This window comes from Gouania willdenowi, chromosome 7 (genome assembly GCF_900634775.1).
Source record: "Gouania willdenowi chromosome 7, fGouWil2.1, whole genome shotgun sequence".
NCBI lineage: Eukaryota > Metazoa > Chordata > Actinopteri > Blenniiformes > Gobiesocidae > Gouania > Gouania willdenowi.
Genome location: NC_041050.1, coordinates 14,317,431 through 14,344,816, shown reverse-complemented (window position 1 = coordinate 14,344,816; position 27,386 = coordinate 14,317,431). Strand labels below are relative to the sequence as shown.

The 27,386-nt window shown below is 36.4% G+C and overlaps 2 protein-coding genes across 9 annotated transcripts in view; both read left to right on the top strand.

Annotated features, from left to right (window-relative positions):
- LOC114467603 (DNA topoisomerase 1) overlaps nt 1-27,386 on the top strand; it is a 703,770-nt gene that overhangs the window by 529,480 nt on the left and 146,904 nt on the right. The gene's annotated exons all lie outside the window — the stretch shown is intronic.
- The window catches only part of LOC114467610 (deoxynucleoside triphosphate triphosphohydrolase SAMHD1-like), an 87,280-nt gene that overhangs the window by 48,086 nt on the left and 11,808 nt on the right, over nt 1-27,386 (top strand). Inside the window, exons 5-16 of one of the 8 annotated variants that reach the window (XM_028454045.1) lie at nt 8,015-8,137; nt 8,514-8,555; nt 8,874-8,912; nt 9,523-9,623; nt 9,705-9,813; nt 10,056-10,147; nt 10,236-10,351; nt 10,605-10,744; nt 11,127-11,198; nt 11,317-11,403; nt 11,558-11,692; nt 12,018-12,552. In XM_028454045.1, the coding sequence (XP_028309846.1) occupies nt 8,015-8,137; nt 8,514-8,555; nt 8,874-8,912; nt 9,523-9,623; nt 9,705-9,813; nt 10,056-10,147; nt 10,236-10,351; nt 10,605-10,744; nt 11,127-11,198; nt 11,317-11,403; nt 11,558-11,692; nt 12,018-12,071 (1,110 nt within the window). In that variant the 3' untranslated portion in view covers nt 12,072-12,552. Of the gene's footprint in view, nt 1-3,564; nt 3,825-4,548; nt 4,728-5,805; nt 5,922-6,153; nt 6,225-8,014; nt 8,138-8,513; nt 8,556-8,873; nt 8,913-9,522; nt 9,624-9,704; nt 9,814-10,055; nt 10,148-10,235; nt 10,352-10,604; nt 10,745-11,126; nt 11,199-11,316; nt 11,404-11,557; nt 11,693-12,017; nt 12,553-13,737; nt 16,650-17,744; nt 18,007-22,044; nt 22,256-23,581; nt 23,649-23,736; nt 23,810-25,860; nt 26,022-27,386 lie in introns of those variants that run through there. The other 7 variants (XM_028454043.1, XM_028454044.1, XM_028454042.1 and 4 more) reach the window with 7 other exon arrangements.

Sequence of the window (27,386 nt, the reverse complement as noted above, 5' to 3'; positions counted from 1 at the left end):
TTTTATTATTTTTTAATTACATGAACTCCTGTTTAGGTAAGGGATTATATTCCATCTCTGTTATTATGTCTTTTGTGAGAGGTCCATAATTGATTTCTTCTAATTTGGTTAAGTCGATAGGTAAAGAAATTTCTAAGTATTTCATAGATTTCCTGTCCCAGCTTAACCGATATTTGGGCTGAATATACTGAGGGGAAATTAAATGAAAGTTGAGAACCTGAGTTTTTTGTTTGTTTAGTTTATAACCAGAGTATGAACCATATTTGTGTAAAACTGACAGCAGCTCAGGTAAAGAATCTGTTGGGCATGAAAGGTAAGTAAGAATATCTGCAAATGAAGCAAATTTTTGTTCTCCTGCTGCCATTTGTATACCTTTAATCATATTGTTCATTCTAATCCTTTGTGCCAGTGGCTCAATAAAAATGGCAAATAAAAGTGGGCTCAGTGGGCATCCCTGACTGGTGGATCTCTGTAGGGAGAATGATTGAGTCAGCTCACCATTCATTTTAAGTCTTGCTGATGGCCTATTATATATGGCTTTTAGTGTCTCAATGATTACTTTGTCAAAACCAAAAATTTCCATAGCCTCAAATAAGAATTTCCATCTCACTGAATCAAAAGCCTTTTCTGCATCTATACTTATTAAAAAAGCCTGGATTTTTATTTTGATTTACAGTCATGGACAAAAGTATTGGCACCGCTGGAATTTTTCCAGAAAAAACACAATTTCTTCCAGAAATTGTTGCAATTACAAATGTTTATTTTCCTTTATGTGCATTAAAAAAACAAAAAAAAAGTAAATATGTACATAATTTGAAACAAAATAAAAGAAAATGGACCAGACATACTGTAATTTTTGGCACCCTTAATAATTTTATTTCAAGTATGTGATGCTCGCTTCAACTCTCCTGTGACAAGTTGACTCAACATTTGTGTTGCCTGAGGATGTTTATCCACTATTCAAATTATCCTGCTTTGCATTCTTTTGGCAGTTTTTCTCTTTTGTCCCCATCCAGGGAGATTAGCCACAGGTCCATGGGTTATAAACTTCTTGATTATATTGTGCACAGTGGACAATGGTTCCTGAAGATCTCTGGAGATGATCTTGTAACCTTGAGATTGTTCATGTTTTTCCACAATTTTGCTTCTTAAGTCTTCAGACTTCAATAAAAAGTTCAAAAGAAGATGTAATTGTTTGACATTTCAGTGTAAATAAGCCACGCCAAAATACATCAGATTCCTTTGATAGCTTCTACTTAAATGTGCACTAACATTTTTCTTTAAAAACAGACCTATAAAGCAGACTTGTTATGATAGAATAACACCATCGGCAGCCATAAAAGCTAGTTCATGGCCAGTTGTGCATATTCCAGGCAAATGTCCATCACTTTTAAGAATTACAAAACATGAATTGCTGTCTTAAAAAGACCGCACTTCTTGTAGTGTTGACCTTTGACAGCATGTGCAGAAAAAGAGAAAAATAAATAAATAAACACAATCCACCATCTACACATAGTCCTCTAGGCAAATTTGTTCTGAGAGGAAGACAAGTAGGGCTGTAGTCAACCAAGGAAATGGTTGGTCGACCAAGACTATGGCACACGTAGCGATTAGTCGACCAAAAAAAAAAAAGGAGAATAAATGAGGCAGGTGCAGAGGAGGATGAGGAGAAAGAAAAAGAGAGACAAATATTTTGTTTTGGTGTTTTGTGGTGCCGATTTGCTTTTAAACACAGACCATTTATGATATCAACCTTATTCAAGCTTTGACCAGAACCCGACAAAGCAAAAGTGAAACCTACATGTCTGACAGACATTAGGTATTTATATCTGAGCCCGACCTGAAACCAACAATTAAAACCTATTTTTTCCTCATACAAAGGACATATTTACAATTGATTTAGTGGTAAACCTGCTTTTATTAATAAACTGGTAATGTCAACATCAGATGAACGCACGGGGAAACAAACGCACGTCAAACACAGGTGCGCAGTGTGCCCGTGGCGCCAGAGACAGCAGTGGATCTATTTACATAATCCATGTATCAAATATAAGGAAATCCATGTTCTTGTGCAAACAAGGGGTTGATTTCACAGTGGATCCTTGTGTTATTCCCTCTCTGCTCTCTACTCTGATCTGCTCTGAGGACATTGCACTGACATCTGAAGTGCAACACTTTTTTTTGCAGCGCAGCACACACTCACACAGCTGTTGCTGGACATAGAATCATGTTTGGGGATTAAATAAATTATATTTGATATTTAATCCTTATCACCTATATACAGTAAGTGCATTGTATTTATTTATTTATTTAACGGTATTGAAACTGATACTACTGCTGGTCGACCAATGAAAATCTTGATCGACCACGATGGCATCGACCAATTAGTCGACTAAACGACCAAAGTCGGCAGCCCTAGTACGCAAAATGTATACGAGCCCCAATCCGAGCATCTCTTCTTTTAAATATATAGCACTTTGTGTCAGAGAGCTGGAATTCTGAGAAGACCAATCAAGGGTATATATATATATATATATATATATATATACTGTATATATGTGTGTTGTCAGATAAATTGAAGAACAGTTTCTTGAAAAATTGAGGATTGTCTGTGTTAGGTCCATAAATGTTAACCAGTTATATGGGTTCTAAGTGTAGTAGCCTAGTACTATTCCAAATATCCAAGAAGGGTACTTAATGACTGAGTTCACCTGAAAAGGGACATTATCCATGTTCTTTTTTTTTTTTTTTTTGCTGGACATAGAATCATGTTTAGGCATTGAATAACATATATTTGATATTTAAACCTGATGACCAATATAAGTGCGTTGCAATTTTTTTACGCTATTGAAACTGATACCATTGCTGGTCAACGAATGAAAATCTTGGTCGACCACGACAGCATCAACCAATTAGTCGACTAAACGACCAAAGTTCGTAGCCCTAAAGACAAGATGGTGGCTATGGAAACGGCCTCTAAATCCACAATTGACAATTCTGAAAAGAGCAATATTGTTGATTACAATATAAGTTAAGTGATATAATTAAATGGGCCATAATGTAAAAAGTTAACTATTGAATATAGGGCTTACAATGAAACATTGCTGCTGCTGCTGCTGCTGCTTTCTTCAGGAATATTAAAGCATTGTTTTTGTCTCTAAGCACAGCGGCTAACAGGCTAGCAAACAATAGCCTGCAATGCATTAGCTGGCGTCATGTTCATAACAATAATGAGGGAATATTGTTGGAAGTGTATTCCTCGTAGGCAGACAACAGGGTGAAATAAAACTTACCAGGATCAGTAATGCTGAGGTTACACAGAGCCACTAAACATTACAAAAGCCAGGAATTAAAATTTGTGACAGTGTCTCACATTTCAAGTTAAGCTATGAAAAATGGCACAGGTCAATGGAAAATTGTCAATGCCACAGCATTCCCTTTCCTGTGATTGCGTAATAATTGTTGGCTGCAGCTGCCTCACCTTACATACTGTAAAACAATAAGGAGGGTTTTTTGTTGGGGAACTCCACCTCAACTGCCTCTGAAATGCACATGCTCCACCCACCAGGCAGCACAGGTCCCGAATACATCAGCAAAGCTATATTCACCACGCATCACACAGGAAATTCATTATGCCTGTAAGAGAGTACCAGTAATATAACAAAGCAAAACATCATTTGAAGGTATTTTCTTTTACTTACATGCAGTACTTGTTGGTTCTGTCATAGAATTATTCCTTCAACGACCGTTAGTTTAAGTCAGCAGGTGTCCTTCAGGTCAACATGGCAGGAAACAATCTCGGAGAGGAAGAACCTGTGGTCAAGGTAGGTTAAGACTGTCTAACCTCCAGGCAAACAGCCTGCTCATTTCTGTCCAGTGAAACATTTATTTTGACTTAACTAATGTATCTTACTAACTCAGCGATTATTATATATATTAATTATTAACCTTCAACAGAATATTTAATGAAATTCAGTCAGGCTTTCATTCTCATCACAGCACAGAAATAGCACTTGTAAAAGTACTAAATGACATAATGTTGAACAGTGATTCAGAAATGCTTTCTGTTCTCAATTTATTGGGTCTAATGGATTTGTCACTGTGGACAATAACTTTTTTTTTGCACAGATTGCAAACGATGGTTGGACTAAATTAAAAAGTATTATAATGTTTTATGTCCTACTTAGAGTTATTTTGTAAACATTTGGGCTTTGTTCTTGATCCCCTTCTGTTCCACCTCTATATGGTTTTTTTAGGTGAAATTCTATAGAGCTGTAAGTTTGATTATCAGAGCTTCACAAGTGACACACAACTATATCTATCACTCAACAACATGATTGTAGCTTACATAATTAAATACATTTTGCACATAGCAGAGAAGTGCTCCACTGCACAACAATGCAATGGCTTCAAATTATTAATATTAATATTAACTGTCTTTTTTGGATTATTTTAAGTTTATTTATGAAAAGCAAGACTGTCATCAGCAATTACAGTATTTCCAAATGACTGCAAATGGGTGTTTTTCTTCTCTTGATGTTCATATAGAAAAAAATGTTGTTAAAGATTTTTAACGACCCCATCCACGGCACCATGGAGCTGCACCCACTTCTTGTCACAATCATAGACACTCGACAGTTTCAGAGGCTCCGATTCATCAAACAGCTCGGAGGGGTCTACTACGTTTATCCTGGAGCTTCCCACAATCGCTTTGAACACTCCATCGGGTAGGATATCACTTTACTAAACTTTTCAGTTTTCATCCTAGCTTCCTGCTCCTTAGCTGTCAGATAAAATCTGTAAATCTTCTGACAATGCATTAGTCATTAGAGCGGGAAAATCAAACTTATGTCATTCAGGGGCCAAGAGGTCTTAAACGGTAACATCCAGGCTTTTTTTGGAAACAAAAAACAATTTTTTTTAAAAAACAATTTTCTGCAGCAAATTGTAATTTATCAATATAGATTACTCATTTTAGTGCTTGGAGAATCTGTAGATTATTCAGTGTTAGGTGCTATTTCAGAATCATAATCCTTTTTAGGGGTTTTTATGGGTTGAATTTACGTTTGACACTTGTGGTATAGATTAGAGGCAGGAACAGATAGGTTCCCACATCACAAATTTACTGGGCATTTAACACAAATTTCATGGGTTACACATAAATAATAAAGATGCTAAATATTTCTAGTCGTGATCTGCTTTAGTTAAAAAATGTTTACCAAAACTATGACGTTGTTAATGGCATAACATCCTCTTTAGGCTGCTTAATTATCATTATTATAATCCACGAAAGATACTGCTTTTGGATTTGTATGGAAAAGAGAGAATAAAATGCATTATTTGGATATAAAGTTAATAATGACCTAAGCAAAAAAGCTTAACTATAAGCATAGAATTTATAGGGTTCTGTATTGTTGAGACAATGTAGTGAATAAAGTAACACTGTAATCTTTAGGAAACAATCAAGTATTAGATGTTTCCATTGTCATTGACTATTCACAGTTTTACATTCAGAAGCAGCAATCACAGTTAAAAAGTAGGCCGGTGCTTCTGTCGAGGCTCAGGCAGAAAAAAACAGAGAAAGACAATGTGGGGCAGATTCACCTGCACTTTCTTGTTTCCAATTCTGCTTTATGTAGTAAATGTGTTATTTACTAAGCACAAACAAAAAAAGGGTTCATACACTGAATAATTTCACAGCACTGATCCCACTCTACATTTTTGTTTATTTATTTTCTCTCTGTCACTTCTTGTTTATTATTATTATTACCTAATGTTGAAATAATGCATTGTGTGCTGCTGCAGTGTGTGTTACTTGGCAGGACAGCTGGTAAAAGCTCTGAAAGAGAGGCAGCCAGAGCTTAACATCTCTGACGAAGACATCCTATGTGTGCAGATTGCTGGACTCTGCCATGACCTGGGTGAGTGGACAAACTGCAAAACATAATGACAGTGTGCATTTAAACTATTTAAAGAAATTGACTTGTCCAACATAGAAACGTATCTAATTTTCAGATTTAGGAGAGGGAAAAAACCCATTAAAAACATAATTTAAGAACAATCCATGTTGTAATATAACAATGACAGCCTAATCGATCATCACATGTTCTTTTGTTCACTGCAAAGATTAACATGCTGTACTTTTCCCTTCAGGACACGGACCGTTTTCGCACGTGTTTGATGATATGTTCATCCCCCGAGTGCGTCCCAACGACCCCTGGAAGGTAAAACCAAAGATCATATTTTTTTTGAGAAATGTATGAAATTGCATGACACTCACCCTCAGCAGTATGGGTAGAATAAATAATCAGTCTATCGTCATTCAGACAAAGTAATCAGTATTTGATTCATATATTTCCAAAAATTATGTATTTAAAAGGTAAGTTAAAAGAAATATTGTAGAATATTATATTGAGGGATTAACTGATAGCAGTCCCTATAATCATAATGGAATCGTGAGGTGCCTAAAAATTCTCACCTCTAAACAGCAGCAGTCAAAGCTAGTTCAATGCTGGTCGTGCATTTTTCTAACAAATCTCCCTCACTTTTACAAATTCTTTCTTCTGATCATTTATTATTCTGTGAAGTTTGTAGTTGCAAATTACATTTTCAGTTCCATGTTTTTATCCATGCATTGTGCTTTAGTCCATTGGTTCTCAACTGATTTGACTGTTTGCAAGTCACAAATCAAGACAAATCAGACTTTCCATATTTTTTCAAAGGACAATTTTGAAGTTGAATTCATTCAGACTCAAATTAATCTAAAATGCCAAATTGTGTTTTGTATGTTTTATTAATGATAATGCATTGGATTTTATATAGCACCTTTAATAGACTCTCATAATGCTTTACATTGCATTATTCAGTCACTCCACACACAATGGTGATTTTTAGTTTCTATTTAACAATATTATGTCGTAGCTTCAGTGCTGTGTATTGCTCCATTCTTTAGCGTATTTTTTTCTTCTTAATCTCTTCAATAAGTTCAATGTCCCTCAAACTCGTCCCCCTGTAAGTCCACTCTCTCTCTCTCTCCTACTCTGACGTGTCAGAAGCGGTCTGCAGCACGCCAGTCCATCGCAGGACAACACACACACAGATAGACAAACAACCACTCACACTCACTCCTGCGTGCAATTTAGAGACTCCAACCATTAGGACTGTAACGAAATAGTTAACTCACGATACGATATGGAATTCAATACAGAGCTCACAATACGAAATACTCACAAAAATACTCAAAAAAAAATAAAAAAAATTCATCATGAAGAGTAACAAATGTATAACAAATCTTTGTTGATGAAAAACAATTTGACTCATTTCTATAACATGGATGCGCGCTCCCGTGACCAGGGGTCAGGAGATGTTGATTTTGTCAGGGGGAGTAGATTAGCACAACACTGCTCAATCCACCGCTTTGTATCCAGACAAACAGTCACACATGAGGTCTACCTTGAGCCAAAGTCTAATTAGATAGTCTGTAACATATTTGTCTGAACATGCAACAGTTTTCTTTAGTTATCTGAAACTAATCCAAATGACTCTTGCTTTAAGCTTTATTATTTAATATGTATGCTATATTTTTATTTTTTTTATTGCAGAGCTAAACCGTTACAATTGTAAGACTGTGCCTTAAAAAGAACTCTGAAGTAGTTAAAGTTGCAGCTCAAATAATATTATCATATGCATTGCAGCCATGATTGAGCAGTTTTATGTACCGTCGCGTTCACCTCTCAGAGGAGCTGAAGTGGGAAGTGAACTCCAGGGAAGTAGTTCTTCTTCCTGTGGTCACTCAGGCTCCCAAAAAACTGCTCTCCAGCTTCTACCAGAGCACCGTAGACGGCTATGACTGCACAGTGTGGCTCTCCAGCTCCACCTCAGAGGAGAGAAAATACCTAATAACCCAGGCCTCGTTCTGTTCCTGGATGACAAAAGCTCTTTCTCTTAGAGTAAATGTCACTTTAATTGTCTTAATATAATATTATATAACGTGTATTTCATCATAACTCTGCAGCACGAGAATGCTTCTGTAGAAATGTTTGACTACCTGGTGAAGGACAACAAGTTGAAGACAGTGATGGAGCAGCATGGCCTAGACCTGGATTTCATTAAGGAATTGATTAACGGACCACTGAAGGTACCTGTGATTAGACAGTGTCATCATTGCTGTTTGTGCTGTCCTTCATTAATTTGTAGCTTTTGGACTAAGAAATGAAGCACATGTGACATCAGAGGCTTGAAGTGGTGTTGTAGCTCTTTAACTAAACATTATGCTAACAAATGAAACCGTGAAGCTTCATTATTATTACACACTGTAGCTATACCTAAACTGACAGTGACTACTGATGTTCACACTGCAACATACCACACCTTTCACACACAAAGACAAAAAACCCAATAATATGCCAAGCCTTGAAATACATGATTTTTTATATACATATACATAGAAGTGTATTATTATTATACTCTAGGAATATTTATACAAGTAATTTGGTTTTGATTATCTTAAACAGGAAGAGACAGGTGGAAAGAAGGGAGTACAGCCAGAGCAAAAGGTGAGACAGAGTTTTCAAACAAATGACTGTTGGAATTCAATGAAAATCAGAGCACAAAACAAACAGTTGCAACTGTGTAAATGTGATCAAACACACAGACGTCTACAGCTATTACTGAATGCCTGAAGTTTCCTGCATTCATCAATAACACAAGATCCCTCGAGGAGACACTGTCTGCTAATCAGCTGCATACATTCTTTAAGATAAAATAAACTTTATTGTAGTGTATATGACAAAACCTGAATAAACAGGTAGCCTTAATGGAGCATTAGTGTTGATATTATATGTTACTTTAAGTAATTGCTCTTTCTTTTACAGGCTATGCAGGAACATAAAACGGATGAGACAGGCAACCAGGTATTAGAAAGAAAATGTCTCAATTTTTAGATCATTTTTAACATGATTCAAATGTAATAATATTTTTAGTGTTTTGTTGTTTTGTGGACAACAAACAGATTCTGTTCACAGGGGTAAATGTTTATTCAATTTCAAATGTTTCCGTTTTGTTTTGTTTTTCTCCTTTGGTTTTAGAGTAGAAAAAACAACAACAACAAACAGGGTAAATCATCCAACTGGGTTTATAACGGGAAAAAATAGAAATTATTCTGCATGTCCAAGAGCACATCAAAACCTCAAGTCCTAAAGCAGCAGCAGATATTTCATTTACACAATGTATGGGAACATGTATACTGGCTACTGGTATTACATGGCTGCATGTTAGTTTACATTAAGTACACTGACACTGACTGATGGTCAAACCGCCCCAATGTTAGCTCAGTTCCTACAACCCTGGGTAAATGGGACTGATTCTGTTTAATTAAAGTCAGTTATTTAGGCTTAGAAACCACAGCATATTTCTTGTTTTCATTCTATGAAATATGTCAGGTGTAAGCTGCTTTGTTTAAACCTTCATGTTCTTTTACATTTGTTTACTACAGTTGTAGTAAATCTGCTTCTTCCCTTACAGTGGCCATACAAAGGTCGTCCAGAGGACAAATCGTTTCTTTATGAAATCGTGGCCAACAAAAGAAACGGCATTGATGTGGATAAGTGGGACTACTTTGCGAGGTATTGTCTGTTGTTCCCTGATGTTGTTTCAAATTTCTCTCATATCCTAATCTTAACTAAATTCAATCTATTCTCCATAAGGGACTGCTACCATCTGGGCATCCAGAACAACTTTGACTATCATCGCTTCATAAAGTTTGCCAGAGTGTGTGAAGTGGACGGGAAAAAGATAATCTGCACAAGAGACAAGGTGCAAATCAAATAAATCAATAGTAAATACCAGTTATTAAAACCATTTACCAGTGGAACCAATGTTTTCATTTCCCAGAATCCGACTCATGAGTCACAGGATTTTTCTGATTCTGTTGGCTGATATTGTTGTATTGTTTATAGATGGGTTCTCCAAGCAGGTTGTTTAAGCTGTGTGTGTGTTTGTTTTCAATGCCATTCAATGTAAAATAAAAAATAATTGTTGTTTGTTTATTTATACAGGAGGCCAGCAATCTGTATAACATGTTTTACACCAGGACCTATCTCCATCAAAGAGCCTACCAGCACAGAGTTTGCAAAATCATAGAGGCCATGTGAGTAATTAGTTTACTTCTCATTCATTTGCTGCACAAAGAGAAAAAAGCTTTTACCAACCAGTGATGACCTGACTGCTTGCTACAGGATCGCAGAGGCCTTTGTGAAAGCAGATCCATACATTCAGATTGAGGGATCAGACGGGAAGATGTTCAAACTCTCCACAGCCATCGATGACCCAGAGGCGTACACCAAGCTGACAGGTAATGGATGCTGAAACTGTTACAGTTAGTTAGGTTTGCTTTGTTTAAGAAAGAGTGAAGGTGAGTCAATGGAAACCCTGACTGTGTAGATTTGAAGGCCTTCAATAGCCACAATTATTGGGTTTTAATTAAAACAATCATCAGGTAATAAAGTCAAAGTGATATTAGTCATATTAGTTGTTGTTTTTAAAACATGTTTTGAGAGTTCTTTAAATCTTTTGTCTGCTTGTGCTTTGCTCTCTCTGTCCTCTAGATCAGGTCTTTGAACAAATACTGAACTCCTCCGATCCAAATCTAGAGGAGGCGAGGAAGATCTTATGCAGCATCATCGAACGGCGACTCTACAAGTGTTTGGGCCAAATTCAGACAGGAAATACCAAGAAAATCACCACGGTGTGTGTGTGTGTGTGTGTGTGTGTGTGTGTGTGTGTGTGTGTGTGCATCTGTCTCGTCATCTCATTAAACCCGTATAAATGTGTCTCTGTGGGTGTGGTTTTAAATTTAAACTTTAAATCATTCTAGGCAATGGCCTTTAAAGATTTTATATGAATATGATTTAGTTTTTTTCTACAGCATCAATAAATGCCCAAAAAATCTGGGATGCTTGAAAAACACCAAATTTATCTCATTTTATTCGAGAAATTATCATGTAAATTACAACTTTAATAAATAAATTGTAGTGCATGAGAGTTGTTTCATTTTAATTTTAACGTTATGTTTAGTCTGTTGGAAATTAGTCCAAGTTAAAAAGGCAACATTTTGTTCTGTCAACAAGGTAAAGCCCAAAAAATGGGAGAAAAAGCTGGCCAAACCCTTCAGTCTCAGTGCTGATGACATCATGGTCACTGTGAGTTTTTATGCTTAAATCAAATTTCTTCTTGATATTCTCAGTGGTGTCTCTGATGCTTCTCTTTTCATCTATGTTCCACCACATGCTCTCATCAAGCCTTTTACTTCTGTTTTAGTCAATCAAGATAGATTATAGGATTAAAGATGTGCATTTCTATCGCAAGACGGACATAAATAAAGCCATCAAGCTTTCCAAAGAGGAGGTAGGAAGCAAAGGCCTCAGCTTTAATTACCAAACATGAGTTCATTTATTTTTCTATTTGCTTTGAACTTTGTCTTTCAAATAAGGATAAATAGCTTTCACTGCCTGTCTCAAAACCAATGATTAAAAAGAGCTGATCTGATTGTTGTTTTCAGGTGCCTAAACTGCTTCCACAGCAATTTGAGGAGCACCTGGTCCGAGTCTACTGTAAGAAGACGGACCAGGAGGCCTTGGAAGCCAAGGAGCACTTTGTTCAGTGGTGCACTGACAAAAATTTCACCAAGCCTCAGGTTCTGTCTCTGCACACACTGCTGATGTATTGAGCATGAGAATATAAAGTGGTTCATTTGCGAGTTGTGACAAAATGTTGAAAAGTGCTGAAGTGGAGCATGTTAGGATCTCTCCAGGCTGTTGTCACTCCAATGCTGTATCGTTTGCATTCATCATTCTCAGCCTGTGATTTGGTTAAAAGCAGGTGTGGGACTCAGAGAGGATCACTCAGCTTTCAGCTACTGCAACGTTTTGTCACGAGGTCATATGATGTGTTTGCTGTTGCTTTGTGACCTTTGCACGGCTCGACTTAACAACGCAGTATTTGTTTTTGTTTTTACACAGGAAGGAATCATAATACCACCTGAGCTGGCCCAACAACTACTCGATGACGAGTGAGAGAGAGCGCCAATAAAGCATTTTGACTCAAAAACAGAGACATAAATGTGATGTATTTGAAATAGAGTAGAGTTTTCTAACACTGCAGCTATTTATCTTCAAAGACAGATTGCTGATGAGCACAGTAGATGGTTTTTTACCTTCATTTTAACTCAGTTTTAGCTCTTCAATATAATTTACTCCATTTAAAGCCAGACTATCATGTGTTTTTGTTCAAAGAAATGCATCACATTCTAATAATATGTTTTGCTCTGTAACATGTAACAGTTATTTTCATAATTGGATGAGCTGCTTCGAGTTTCTGTTGAAGTTGTCTTAGCATTAATTTATCATCTTATGTGACTGACTCTGGTGGTTTTTGAAAGTATGTGGTGATTTTAATTATGAATTCTTCATTGGAAATGACAACCAACAAGGAGACCAATCAGGGAATTTTGTCTGCAGACACCCTAGTGCTGCTACACAAACATAACGCACAAGAAATTACAAAAACACATTTAATGACTCAAATACGCAAAATGTCAGCATACATTCCCAAAATGACAAATAAATAAACAAAATGACTCCAAAAAACACACAAAATGACTTAAAAACTCAGAAAAACGACATAAAAGATAACAAACAACAAGAAAAAACCCTTTGTTCTTTCTTGTGTAATTCGTTATTCTTAATACTGACATGACTGTTGATAATGTGGGCATCGGATCAGACAATCACATTTTTGTGGCCACATTTCAAAACGTTTATTTTCAAAAAAAAAAAATCGATTTTTGAAGTTTATGAATCGATTCAGAATTGTAGATTTTTTTGAGTCATTTTTTGTATAATTATTGTTTTTTGTTACAATTGTAGTGTGATTCTGGAGTCATTTTGTGTATTTTTGGGTTGTTTTTTTTTGGTGTTTTGTGCATTTCTGTTGTCTCTTTGTGTATTTGTTGTATACTTATTTAGTTTTGTGTATCTTGAGTTATTTTCATATTTTTCTTGACATTTGGTGTGTGTGTGTGTGTGTGTGTGTGTGTGTGTGTGTGTGTGTGTGTGTGTGTGTGTGTGTGTGTGTGTGTGTGTGTGTGTGCGCGCGTGCGTGACTTCTGGATCCCGTCCAACATGAAAATAAACGTTTTGAAATGTGGCCACAAAAATGTGATTGTCTGATCCGATGCCCACATTATCAACAGTCATGTCAGTATTAAGAATAACGAATTACACAAGAAAGAACAAAGGGTTTTTTCTTGTTGTTTGTTATCTTTTATGTCGTTTTTCTGAGTTTTTAAGTCATTTTGTGTGTTTTTTGGAGTCATTTTGTTTATTTATTTGTCATTTTGGGAATGTATGCTGACATTTTGCGTATTTGAGTCATTAAATCTGTTTTTGTAATTTCTTGTGCGTTATGTTTGTGTAGCAGCACTAGGGTGTCTGCAGACAAAATTCCCTGATTGGTCTCCTTGTTGGTTGTCATTTCCAATGAAGAATTCATAATTAAAATCACCACATACTTTCAAAAACCACCAGAGTCAGTCACATAAGATGATAAATTAATGCTAAGACAACTTCAACAGAAACTCGAAGCAGCTCATCCAATTATGAAAATAACTGTTACATGTTACAGAGCAAAATATATTATTAGAATGTGATGTATTTCTTTGAACAAAAACACATGATAGTCTGGCTTTAAATGGAGTAAATTATATTGAAGAGCTAAAACTGAGTTAAAATGAAGGTATAAAACCGTCTACTGTGCTCATCAGCAATCTGTCTTTGAAGATAAATAGCTGCAGTGTTAGAAAACTCTACTCTATTTCAAATAACTCTATCGCCTTAAAGCTGAAGGGGCCTTTGTTAGGTCCAGAAAAAGATGGCTGGAGGAGGGGAAATTCTGCCTACTTTTTTCGCTTAGAAAAACATCGCTCCAACTAATACCATTCATCAGCTAAATATTAATGGAACATTCACAGATGATGTCAAAAATAATCTTCAAATTCTGCTGTGAATTCTATACAAACTTATATACCTCTAACTATAATGAAGAGACTACTTTACATTTTATTGATTCAGTGACCAATATAAAATCAATAGACACATCAGAGAGACATTTCTGTGATTGTCTGCTTACCATTGAGGAAGTGATCCAAGCCATCGATCTTCTTAAAAACAACAAATCTCCTGGCACTGACGGTTTCATAAAGCTTTTTCAGTTCAACTCCATTTCTTTTACAAGTTTTTCTGGAAAGTATTGAAAAGGGTTCCCTTCCTGGCAGCCTCACTCAAGGTCTTATTACTTTAATCCCAAAAGCCCCAAAAAAATTGCTTCTTAATGATAATTGGAGACCAATAAGTTTATTGAATAATGATTACAAAATTATGGCATTGTTACTTGCAAGGAGACTTAAAGAGGTATTAGACTTAATTATAGATGAGAGTCTGGCTTCATGAATAGTAGACATATTTCTAATAATATCCGATTGGTCCTTGATATTTTTCGACTACTCTGATCTGGTGCGCGATGATTCATTTATTCTTTTCTTAGATTTTTACATGACTTCATATTCTTATCTCTTAAAAAATGTGGATTTGGAAATGTATTCTGTAACAGTATTAAAGCTTTCTATATGCAAATAGCTCAATCAAAATGAAAAATGGAACCACTTCTAGATTTAATCTCTATCATGGCATACGTCAAGGCTGTCCAATCTCGCCATACCTTTTTATTTTATGTACCCAATTTCTGGCCTTACATATCCAACAATGTGCTCTTCAAGATATAACCATTGCTAGTTGAGATGTTGAATTAGCCAACTTGCCGATGATGCTATTCTTAAAAAATGCTAGTCAGGTGTCCGTTGCTCTTCTGGCAATAAATGTATTTTCTAAAGCTTCTGGTTTGTCACTAAATGTGAACAAATACCAACTGTTGCCTCTTAAAGGAAGTCACTTATTTGGGTCTTGTTATCTGTAAGGATGAAACCACTAGGATGCTTTCAAATTTCCTACCACTCATTAAAAAAACCACAAACCAAGTTAAACCAGTGGCTGCAAAGGGATTTAACACTTAAAGGGAGAGTTTTACTTTCTAAAGCTGAAGGTTTATCTCGCTTGACCTACGCTGCTCTCTCTCTCTCTCTTCATGTTGATGGGAAAACCTGTAGTAGGGTATCGACCGTACGCTTTTTAGCTTCCTCTGGAAAAACCGCACACACTATATCAGGAAGAGTGTTGGAATGAATAATTATTAATCTGGTGGTCATAATGTGTTAGATTTTACAACTCTAAATTGTACGTTTAAAATTAATTGGGCTAAACACTTTCTTAAAAACCCAGTGTCCATTTGGAACTTTATTCCTCGATACTTTATTTTGGGTTTCAATTACAATGTTGACAAAGCTCCTGTTAAATTATCTGAATTCCATAGGCAAGTTCTCTTATCTATAAACACAACTTTTCACCTCATATATATATATTATATGGAACAATAGGGATATTCTATACAAAAAGAAACCACTTTATTTCTCTGATTGGGTAGAGAAACAGGTTATATAACAGTTGGACAGTTATTTAACAGCAACGGGCATCTTATGTCTTATTCAGAAACTTTACTTACCTTCAATCTCTCCGAAACAATATGTCATTCTATTTGATGCCATATCCATAAGTATTCAAATGCTCTTTAGAAACAACTTTTTGCCCCACCCTCTTTCTCTCCCGAGTCCTTTAGAGACATTAATTGGTATAATCTGCTTTACTCAATCTAAAAACTGTAACAAGAAGATTCTGAGTTTATTTCAGAAGGATGTCATTTCTATCCCATACATTAAATCATACTGAAACAGTTTTGTAGCTGATATAAACTGGAAAAAAGTTTGGTCAATGCCCAATATGTATCTGACCACCACAAGGTAAAAGAAGTGTCTTTTAAAATATGACACAAGTACTACCCAGCCAACTATTTCATGACCAAGTTTAAAAGAGACATTGATGTGAGTTGTTTTTGTGGAACTGACCCGGTAGTGCAACACCTCTTCTGGTCCTGCTCACGCTCATAGACTTTCTGGAAAGACTTCAGTCAATTTATTATTATCCATCTTTACAAAGACTTTGCACTGAAATGGGAGGATATTGTCTTGTGTTTTTTTGAAAATATTCTAAAGAAAATGCTTTTTTAATAAATCTCTTGATTTATTAAAAATAAATAATAAATCAAGAGATTTATTACATATGTAATATTTTGGCAAAATATTCCATATATAAGTGTAAGTACAGCAATCAAAAACCAACCTTCATTCACTTTCATATTGATATAATAAATTACATAAATCTCATTTTTTTAAAAATAATCAGAAAATAAAAAGGCTCAGAAAACTATTTACATCTGTACAGTTTTTTAAATATTTGAATGTATATAAACCCCCTGGTACTCTTTTCTTGTATTTTGTATGTCCTTGTATACTGTTTGTATACTATTTGTTTGCAAAATAAAAAAATAAAAAAATGCGCTGTCAGCTTGGGGACCCGCCCACTTCCCGGTTTTCCCCGTCGTGTATCGCTCTCTAACCACCGGAGCAGGAATGATTTCAGCTGCATGTTAGTAGTTCTGATCGCCAGCACTTTTTATGCGCTGCTTTTTCCTGTCGCGCTGGGTTTTTTCGCTGCATTGGTGCCTGTCCTCGCTCTCCGCTCACCTTCCGTGTCTGACAGCTTGGATTGCCGCTGTTTACGCCTCACCCTGCTTTCTGCTGTACCGGTGCGCATTCTCCTTCAATGCTCGTGACACCGCCTGAAGGGCGTGGAATGTGTTTTCAGACCCCACGACTCATTTATGGGCTGTTTGATTGTAGCTGTGGCTGTGTGCGTCCTCCTCTCTGCTGCTGCTGCGTCAGAGCTCATCCGCCTCTGACATGTACACACCCTGTCTGCTTCAGCTGTCTAGCATTTAAATATAGCGATGTAACGATTCACTCAACTCCCAATACGATTCGATTCACGATACTGGGTTCACGATACGATTCTCTCACGATTTATTTTACAAAATGGGACTGTAGACAAATGATGACTGAAAAATATTCCTTTCTTTTTTGGGGGGAAAAACTAGAAAATACTGTATTATTTTCCTTTTATTTTTAATTCTAAAAGAATCCCTTGATAAACTATTCAAAACAATGCAATTTAACTAAAAATAAATCTTGAATGAAATAAATAAAGGAATAATACAAATGAAGAAGAAGCTTATTAATTTCAATTCTGGTTCTATAGTAAACAATACAAAACTGCAAAATAGTTCTTTCTTTTTTTTTTTAAGTGCAACTGAAAATGTATTTTATGCCTTAACGATTGGACTTTTAAAGAAGAAAAAAAACCCATCATTGCACTGATTTACGTCAGATATTTATTTGGACCAGCAGAGGGCGCTGGTAACCCAGTGGTCAGTTGGCATGCAGCTAATGTAGCAGTGAAGAAGAAATGCTATGTTAGCAGACAGAGCTAATAGAAAAACTTGACTTTTACAGATATTCACGTAATATTACAGATATTCTTTCAGTGCTAAAGGGGCAAGGAATAATTTATTAACATGTAAGAGTAGAAGGCAGCCAAAAAGGAAATAGTAGCAGATTCCGCCCGCCGGTACACTGCTGGACAAGAGAAGGGATAAATATAGCGCGCCCTCTGCTGTTTAAAAAAAGTACTGCGATTCAATTTTCAAAGTATCGATGTCAATCGTGATACCTATGAATCGCTTTTTAACTGCCTTACGATTAATCGTTACATCCCTATTTAAATATTTTTAAATAAAGGTTTGTGTGACAGGGTTGTTTATTGCAGTGAGTTAGAGACCGATGAGTGTGTGAGTCCATCCGCCGTCTCCGTGTCCCTGTGCTGGGACTGGACTTCATGTAACAATCAAAACTGACAAGTTTCAGAATGAACTGAAGAAAGGCTGGAGGTAAGTTTCTAAATGATTTATTACAACGGCACATTAAAAACAATATAAACCCAGTTCATCACAATCAATCATACTATCACTTTAAAAACAAGGCCACACAGCAAATCAACAAAACCACAGCAATTTAAAACATGTTTGCAGTGATAGATATATAGAATGATTACAATCAACAATAAAACACCAGTTCAAGTGACATGATTACATAAAAAAAGGGGCCAAAACATGTATTTAAAAAGGTTGGTGGGATAAAAACAGTGACAGGTAAAAAGGTTCACTATGGTTTATAACCCTTTACTAGGGTGGCCGGTAAGTGTCAGGTGAATGCATTTACAGAAATGAACACAAATGCAAAAAGGTCACAACACGAATGCAAACCGGCCACAACGGAAGTGTTTCCGACGGACCGGTATTACAGACCGACGGGTATTATGATATGATAGCCTGATATGAAAAATATAAGAGCATCCTCATCAACTTTCACTTACTTTCATACGTGTTTTGATGTCTTCTCCTTCTTCTTCTCTGTTCTGGTGGGTTAAAAACATCGGCCAGAAACGTGTCCGTCTGTAATACCGGTCCGTCGGAAACACTTCCGTTGCGGAAACCCGGTGGCCGGGAAGTGTCAGGTGAATGCATTTAAAGAAATTAACGCAAATGCAAAAAGGTCACAACACGAATGCAAAATGGCCGTAACGGAAGTGTTTCCGACGGACCGGTATTACAGACGGACACGTTTCTGGCGGATGTTTTTAACCCGCCGGAACAGAGAAGAACAAGGAGAAGACATCAAAACACGTATGAAAGTTGATGAGGATGCTCTTATATTTTTCATATCAGGCTATCATATCATAATACCCGTCCGTCTGTAATAGGGGTCCGTCGGAAACACTTCCGTTGTGACCTGTTTGCATTTGTGTTCGTTTCTGTAAATGCATTCAGCTGACACTTCCCGGCCGCCGTACTTTCCACATTCAGATAGTGTGGGAATTTAACCCATCAACATTCAACTGGAGATTTCACCATGTCGCTACTGGCCAGAGGTGCAGTCCTGTTCTGATTAGGTCGTTTACATTCGATTCTTTCAGAATTCCGTGCACAGCAGTCGTGTCGTGCTTTAGGTGGAGAGCAGACTGATTGTGCGCCTGTTAAATAGGTCCGTCAATACAACTGACGTCCCCTGTGTTTCCACCCACTGACTTCCGCTCACCCATTATATTTATATTATATTTAAGTTTCATAGAGTTTGATCTGTTTATTGTTCATTTACTCACTTTTTATTTTGTATTTTATTTCTGCCAACATAAACCATTTATTGTATTTTGTTGTTGTTGTTGTCAAACCACACCCCCTCTGCATATTTCTCCTTTGTAAATGTTATCTATTGACATAAGCAGCTATGGTTAGTACTGTGTAAGAGGCACTACTTTATGTTGCGCATGTGTACAGGCGCATACGTTTTGTGTACAGTGTCAGCGCACTAATGTTTGAGTTGTGATAAGGCACCTGTGGAGTAAAAGATGTTTAAAACGTTACCGGAGCTTTCGTCTATTATTTTACAAGGTTATGTAAGTGACAAACATAACAGTAAAATACTCATTTAATCTCTGATTTGTCATTTTCAGTTGCCGAGAGCTAGAAGTGGTGGTCCTGGTGGAGGGTTTTTCCTTTGTTGTTTGTTGTCTCCGTGTGTGTGTATTTGTTACATTTTAGGTGTATTGTCCTGGAATTCCACACTTTGAACCTTTTTTTTTCTTTCCCACGCTGGTAAGCCTCAGCACTGGTTATTTTGTTAATTTACTTTTGTTTTATTTTGTTAATTTACTTTTGTTTTATTTTGTTAATTTACTTTTGTTTTATTTTGTTAATTTACTTTTGTTTTATATAGACTGTTTTAAAATGTATTTTTTTTTTAATAAACATGTCCAACCGAGAACACGTCTGACGCTCCTTTAATTAACGGGCCTGAGTGCCTTTAGTGATGCATTCATTTTTAGTTTGCAAATCATTAAGTACTCTTTCTTGGAAATATTATTTCCTTGGGTGTGACTCCCACCCACTACTAATTCCCCATCTCGCCACATTTGCATTTTGTTTATTGTCCATCTGTGCCTTTTTGGTCATTTTTGGTATTATTTTTTTTTTTTTTTCTTTTTTCTGTCATTTTGTGTAATTGTTAGCATTGTGTGTTTCTTTGTCGTTTTGTGTCTTGTGTATTTTCGGAATCTTTTTTTTTTTTTTTTATGTTTTTGTTGTTGCTTCATGTATTTGTGTTGAAATTCTGTGCATTTTAAAGTTATTTTGTGTATTATGTTGGGCTTCAGATTACTTCCAATTTCTTGAATTACATTTTTTTGGTGGAATTGTCTTATTGGGGCACATATCATTAAACAGAGGGCCGCACATGACCCCCGGGCCGCCAGTTGCCTATGTCTGGGTTATGTCATCCTTGAGAAAAACAAATGCAACTCGGCTTCATCAAACAGCAAAATAATACATTGCGTTATTTTAACAGTTTTGTTTGTTAAAAGGTGGTCTGCTTTTAATGACAGTGATCTGCGGCCATGTCACGTTACGTAACACTTTAGAAGGAAATTATGGGGGAACTCCGCTCCAATTGGCTGCTAAGCTCACAAGCTCCGCCCACCATACAAGGCGGAGCCTGCTCACGTCAAGCACGCTATATTTAATACGCACTACACCGGAAATAGATTGTGTTTGTAAGAGAGTAATATAACAAACAAAAAAAAAACACGAGATCTTTCTGGCAAGTAAGAAAACATTTACATATTTACATTTTGCAGGCCTTTTCTTCTACTTATGTACAAAGTCAACTGGTTGTTTATTTTAAGGAAACTACATTTGAAAAAAAATGTATTTGTTGCACCTTTATTTTCTGTCAAACAACAATGAGTAATCATAAAATCGTACTGAACATTTTTCTTTTAAGCTATAACCTGCCAACCTTATGCATACTGTGGAATTACCCCTTATACACAATGTGGACACTTCAACAAATAATCCATATCTGGTGTTCCAATCATGTAAACAAAACAAAACAAAAAACACTAGAGTATTGCTTCTATAGCTGCGCTTTGCTGACTGTAATAATGGGCAATTAACCTCAGACATTATTCTTCAACAGTGCATAAAGCCATAAATACAGCCCTGGTTGAAACTCATCGTAATAATTTTATTATTATTATATGAATTCTGCAAAGCCGAGGGGTAATTTTTGTGCAGCTAGCAGTAGCTACTGGAAAATGGGAAAAGCTCCTTTTCCATTATAATTACTCAGAACTCTTTAGTTCAAGGTAGATATTTTTAGAATTTAAATAGCAGTGTGGCTTGTGGTGTGCCTTTCCACCACATTTTAAATTTAGAGCTCCTAAACTATGAAACTGCCCTCTACTCGTTTTTCTTAACACCGTTGTTTGTTGCTAGTCTGGGTTTACCTTTTTGTTTTTGTTTTATTCCTTGTTAATCCATTGTTCCTTGGTGAAAATATTCCTTCAGAGAAACATTAGCAATCTTGTTGCTTATCTTACTCTTTATTCTACTGCAACTCTTAACAAATAAACGGATTAAAAGCAATTAAAAAACAATTCATTTTGTTTTTTTGTTTTTTGAAATAATATTTTATGGTTTCATTTACATGTACTTTCAAATGTAAAAGTCATTTCAAAGTAAATTACTTGGTGCCATAGGGACACATGAAAGCGAGCAATAGATGCCTCTAAGAAAGACTGATTGTTGGCAGTCGAAACATGACAGGAGATCAAAGTACATTTCCTGGGGGGAAAAATCTGAATAAAGGAAACCTTAACATATTTGACTTTTAGATTCGCTCTTATTTTGGAAGGTAACTGTACAGAGTTAAGACTTCGCGTTTCAAACTTTAACTTCCGCCGGTGCACAAACAAAACCCGGGTACATTTCAACGCCTAATGTCTTGTAAACCGGGCTTTTTTGATTAGGTGGTGCATTCGATTTAAGCCACGCTGACAGGTTTGCGCTGTCTGAGCATTATTATTCAATTAGTCCATGTGAGCAGCTGTCCTTCAGGTCAACATGGAGAGCCGCAAACGACCGTCGGCAGCACTTTTAAGGCTGAGTGACAGCTCCATAACGCCGGAGAAGAAGGTGTCCACGGTCCCTCCGCCAGAGCCGGACTACATAGGATGGAGTGTGGAGGATGTGTGTGTGTACCTGCGGGGAGAGGCTCTCGGAGAGTGGGAGGCTGTGTTCAAAGGTGGGTTAGCATTACTGTCTAAATTCCGGACAACCAGCCTGGTCATTTCTGTCCACTGTAGACTTTGTATTATATTACTTTATTAAATAAAATGTCTGTCAGGAGAAAGAGAAACACGCTTATTTAAATGCCAATAGCCAGTATATAAAACATGTATATACAAAGGGTATATACTGTACTAAGGCTGGGCAAAAACAAAACAAAAATAATTAATCGATTAATAAAATTTGTAGATAAAAACGATTTTTATTTTGCCAAAAAAAATATATGTAATTATTTATTTAATTTTTTTCCACCACAGTTTTTTTCGGACTTTTTTGCGTTCCGATGTGAGCCAGCCCCCTGTTTGTTTACATGTGTTTACCCTATGAGTAGGCTATATGTGTGCCACAGGCATGTTCAATTTTTTATTCGCACTATTCTGAGATGCTAAGATAAGAGGTTATTATTTTAATTGTAATGTTACTTATTATAGAATATGTAGTTTTCTCATTTCTTAATCAGAAAGTTTAAGCTACTATGAAGTTGCTGTTAGACTTTTGCTTAAAGATTGAAATTGTTGAATGACAGAGCCTCATTTCCTTTTTATTTTGGGATTGTTCTATGCTTTTTAACTCTTGAGGACAATCACAGCAATAAAGTTGCACTTTTGACAATATATCTGATCCCTGCAGTCATTTAAGTGCATAAAAAAAAAATCAAATTGAAATTCGATTTTATTTATTTATTTATTTTAAATCGGAGATTTTCTGTTTTTTAGGCAAAATCGCCCAGCCCTCTACTGTACATTCACAAAAAATTCTTAAAGTAGCCAAAATATGATTTAAGACAAAGATGCAAAACACAACAAAATTAAGTTACGAAGTGTCTATTGATACGGAAACGTATCAATAGACGTACGTTTTCTACATAATCATGCCTGTGTTATCAACGTGTCAGAATGGCCGAGTGGTCTAAGCGTCTGACTTAAGAATTTTGCTGTGGGTTCGAATCCCACTTTTGTCATATATATTTTTTCACTTTAACATATTTAACATGGCAAATTCCACCTTTAAAAATACATATGCTAAAAAAGAATACATTTTAGGGTATTTTCTGGGTTAAAGTTAGGGATAGGGCTCAAATAAAAGGGTTTGGGGGGTAGCTAAAAATAAATATGAGCACGTGACCCAAACTGGCCAATGAGGGGTGTTCCATATGAATAGACTGGCAATCTATTCATAACAGTTAATAAAATGTTTTGTTTTTTCCACCCTTAGTTCATAATATCCTGAAACTAATCCAATCTGTTTGAATATCAGCACAATAACTTCATTTAACCTGCAGAACAGAAAATAACTGGTGTTGGACTTCACTATTTGACCGATGCAGACCTGGAGAAGATCGGCGTTAGGTAAGTGTATATATATAAAATACATTAAAGATGTTTTTTGTTCAGTTCCTCGCCCACTGTTTATCTCCACTTCCTGTCCTCACTTTAGTCGGCTTGGTGATCGTTTAAGGATCCTTTCCAGCCTCAGGAAGCTGTGGTGGATAAAAGCTGAACCCAACAAGGTAAACCTTTGAAGGCTGCACAGATAAGACCGACAGACACTATAAGGAGGAAGATTGTGCTCAATGCTTTTTATTTACATTTTTATCTGAGACAACTGGAGGTCAATGAAATGTTAAAATGCTCTGCTTTCCATGTTCAACCATCAAAACAAAGTAACTGCAAATATTCAGTAGATCAGCTCCTCTTTTTTTTTTTTGAGGAAAAGTGTTTTTCTTGCATATTATGATTATTATTTATAAAAAGCAAGACTTGTCAGTAGGGAATGATTTCTAAATGACTGCAAATGTAATTTATTTTTTTTTTCCGCTATTGTAGAGAAAATGTGTACATGATCATCATGCAATAAATGCTAAAGAGGTCACAGATGCAAACGTTATTGGTCATTTAAACACACAGAAGGTATCTTGATTTGCAAAATCTTCCATGGCAAAGCACCTCCTCCATTACAAGAATTTGTGAAAAAAAAACTCAAACAGATCAACAAGAGCTGGTTCTAGTGTTGACTGTGTAATTCCTTTTAGGAAGAGTGTTATTTAGTCAAGCCACTTTTTCTGTTCGTGCTTCTCACACCTGGAATTCAATACCAAACACAATACGTGAACTCCCAACTCTGACTTCTTAAAGCTTGGCTATTGGAAGAACAACACTGTTGTCACAACCGTGCCTAAACTTGTATATTTGTTTAATGTTAGCTAATACATAAACATCACTGCTCATTAGGCAAGGCAAATTTATTTGTATAGCGCATTTCATACACAAGGCAACTCAATGTGCTTTACATGATAAAACTTGTTTAAAATCAATACGAACAATTAAAATCATCAGTAAAATAAATTAAAATCATCAGTAAAATCAATTCAAATCATCAGTAAAATCATCAACAAACATATTACATCAACAACATGACCAAAAATCTCTCTCTCAATCATATGCAGTAGAGAAAAAAAGTGCCTTTAACTTTGATTTAAAAATGTTCACATGTGATGCTGACTTCAGCTCTGCTGGAAGTTTGTTCCACTTCTTTGCAGCATAACAACTAAACGCAGCATCACCATGTTTACTGTGAGCTCTGGGCTCCACTATCTGACCTGTGTCCATAGATCTGAGAGACCTGCTGGGTTCATACCTGACTAACATGTCACTGATGTATTCTGGACCAAACCCATTCACAGATTTATACACCAGCAGCAGAACTTTAAAGTCTATTCTGAGGCTGACATCTTTGTTCTGGTTAAGACCCGAGCTGCAGTATTCTGAACCAGCTGTAGCTGTTTGATGCTCTTTTGGGGGATTCCTGTCAGAAGACCATTACAATAGTCCAGTCTGCTGGAGATAAAAGCATGGACCAGTTTCTCCTGATCTTTCTGAGCCATTAAACCTTTCACTCTGGAGATGTTCATTACTACTACTCCCTCTTCCCCATTAATATTTTCACTATTTATTGTATCTTTATTTACCTTTTAGGTTTTAGGGCTACGAGCAAGGCAAGATGCACTTTATATTCTTTAAAAAGGGTACTCCAGTATCATATAATTGCCATTTCTGGTATTTAATTAATGTAATATGTATTGAGTATTGTGCATGTAAAATAGCACTTTACATTTACTGTGTAATCGGGCAATATAATTATGCACCTCACACTTACACACTTCAGCACTCCGCACTTTAATCAGCTCTTCGAGATCTAATTTTAGCATTTAACGCTAGTGAAATACGTATGGTTTCCTGACCCTTAGCCTGTATGTTTCATGATCCATTATACTGTTTCATTGTTCTTGCTTTCTTTTTTTATTTTCTGTCATATTGTGTTTTCAAGGACACATTTTTTCTCTGTAATTACTGCTCCTGCTCATACTGGCCATGAGGGCAAACTGTTTTACTGTTGTTTGATTGATTTTATTATCGTATGTTGTTGACATCAACCTGCCGAAGTGACTAAAGTTGGAAATTAGCCGTTGGCTATAATCTTGCATATTTACATGTTTATGTTCATTAATATGTATTCTCCCTGTTTTAAATAAAATAAACTCATTATTATTATTATTGGCAGGTTTTCAACGACCCCATCCACGGCCACCTGGAGCTGCACCCACTTCTTGTCAAAATCATCGACACTCCTCAGTTTCAGAGGCTACGAAACATCAAACAGCTCGGAGGGGTCTACTTGGTTTTTCCTGGAGCTTCTCACAATCGCTTTGAACACTCCATCGGGTAGGTTGAAGCTTTGGTGAACTTTTTATACACACAAACCTTCACATTTTTAACCATATTCAAGTAATTCATCATTTGTCCGTGTAAATTACTCCTTTTAGTACTTGAAGAGTCTGTTAGTTATTCAGTCACTAACATCTTTAACTAAACACAGATTTAAGAAATGGGTCAAAACCGACCTGTTATCATAAGAGATGCTAACAGAAAGCTAACACAAGAGGAAGGTTAAGTTCTATAGGGTTATTTATTGCAGGCTCAGTAATTGTGATTTATTGTAATAGAACTTTAGCAAATGAGAACGTAATTATAATTGACTTTCAGGGGGAAGTAATAATTGTAGTTTTAGTCGTAATTTGAAAAAAATCGGTCACCTTAAACGTAACTAAAGCCCTGCTTTCTGCTGAGTTGCCAGTAGGAGGGAAATTCAAAAAATACCTTGATTATGAGTGTTACTGCTGTAGCAGTAAGACACGCCTACTCTGGCTGCCCAGCGCTGTGCGCAGAGACAGACGGTAATACACACAATGATGTAGTGAGTCCATAAGCTGAAATTTGTCACTACTACCACAGGCGCACACAATCACAACGTAAAACTCACGCACAGCCTTACCGACACCACTCAGGGGCAAAGAGTCCTGCTCTCCCACCACCTTGTGTACATAGTGATAAGATGGACACACACGTCAGCGCACACGCAAAGACAGACGGGAATACACTCATAGCATAGATGTGTCTGTAAATACACACATAGCTCGATAAACCCTCTGATTAGTGCAGAATCTGCTCTTGATAGAAGCACAGAGTCGAAAAAATTCACTGCAGAAACGCACACAGCATGAGACTTCCTCAGTTAGGCTGTCAATCAAAGCTCACTGAGGGCTGTGATTGGAGGAAACTCTCCTCCCTCCTCTCAGCTTTTATAGGAGGGGCAGGGCCAACAGTTAAAGTTGATGATGCAGGGGTATCTGAAAGAATCAATTTCAGCCAATAGTAAAATGAACCTGTAATAGCCAGCGTTCAACCCTTAGTGGCCAGTATATCTGACATTTTACAACTAAATATGCAAAATTAAAATACTTTTACTTTTACTAAAATGTGAAGAGTGGGACAAGGATTAATAAACGGCATTATTTAACACCCAAATACACATGTATTCACCAGAAAATTGTGGGTTTGGGGTTTAGTTACTCTTTAAGTTGTAATTGAACATGGATAATTGAAGACGTAATTGTAGGGCAGTGGTAATGACAGCTTGCCACACTAGTGTTCATGTCAAGCCCTGCAGCAGTCGATGTTTCCATTCTCATGTGATCGACAATTCACAGTACTTGTTCAGATTCCGCAGCAACAGTTAAAATAATAAAA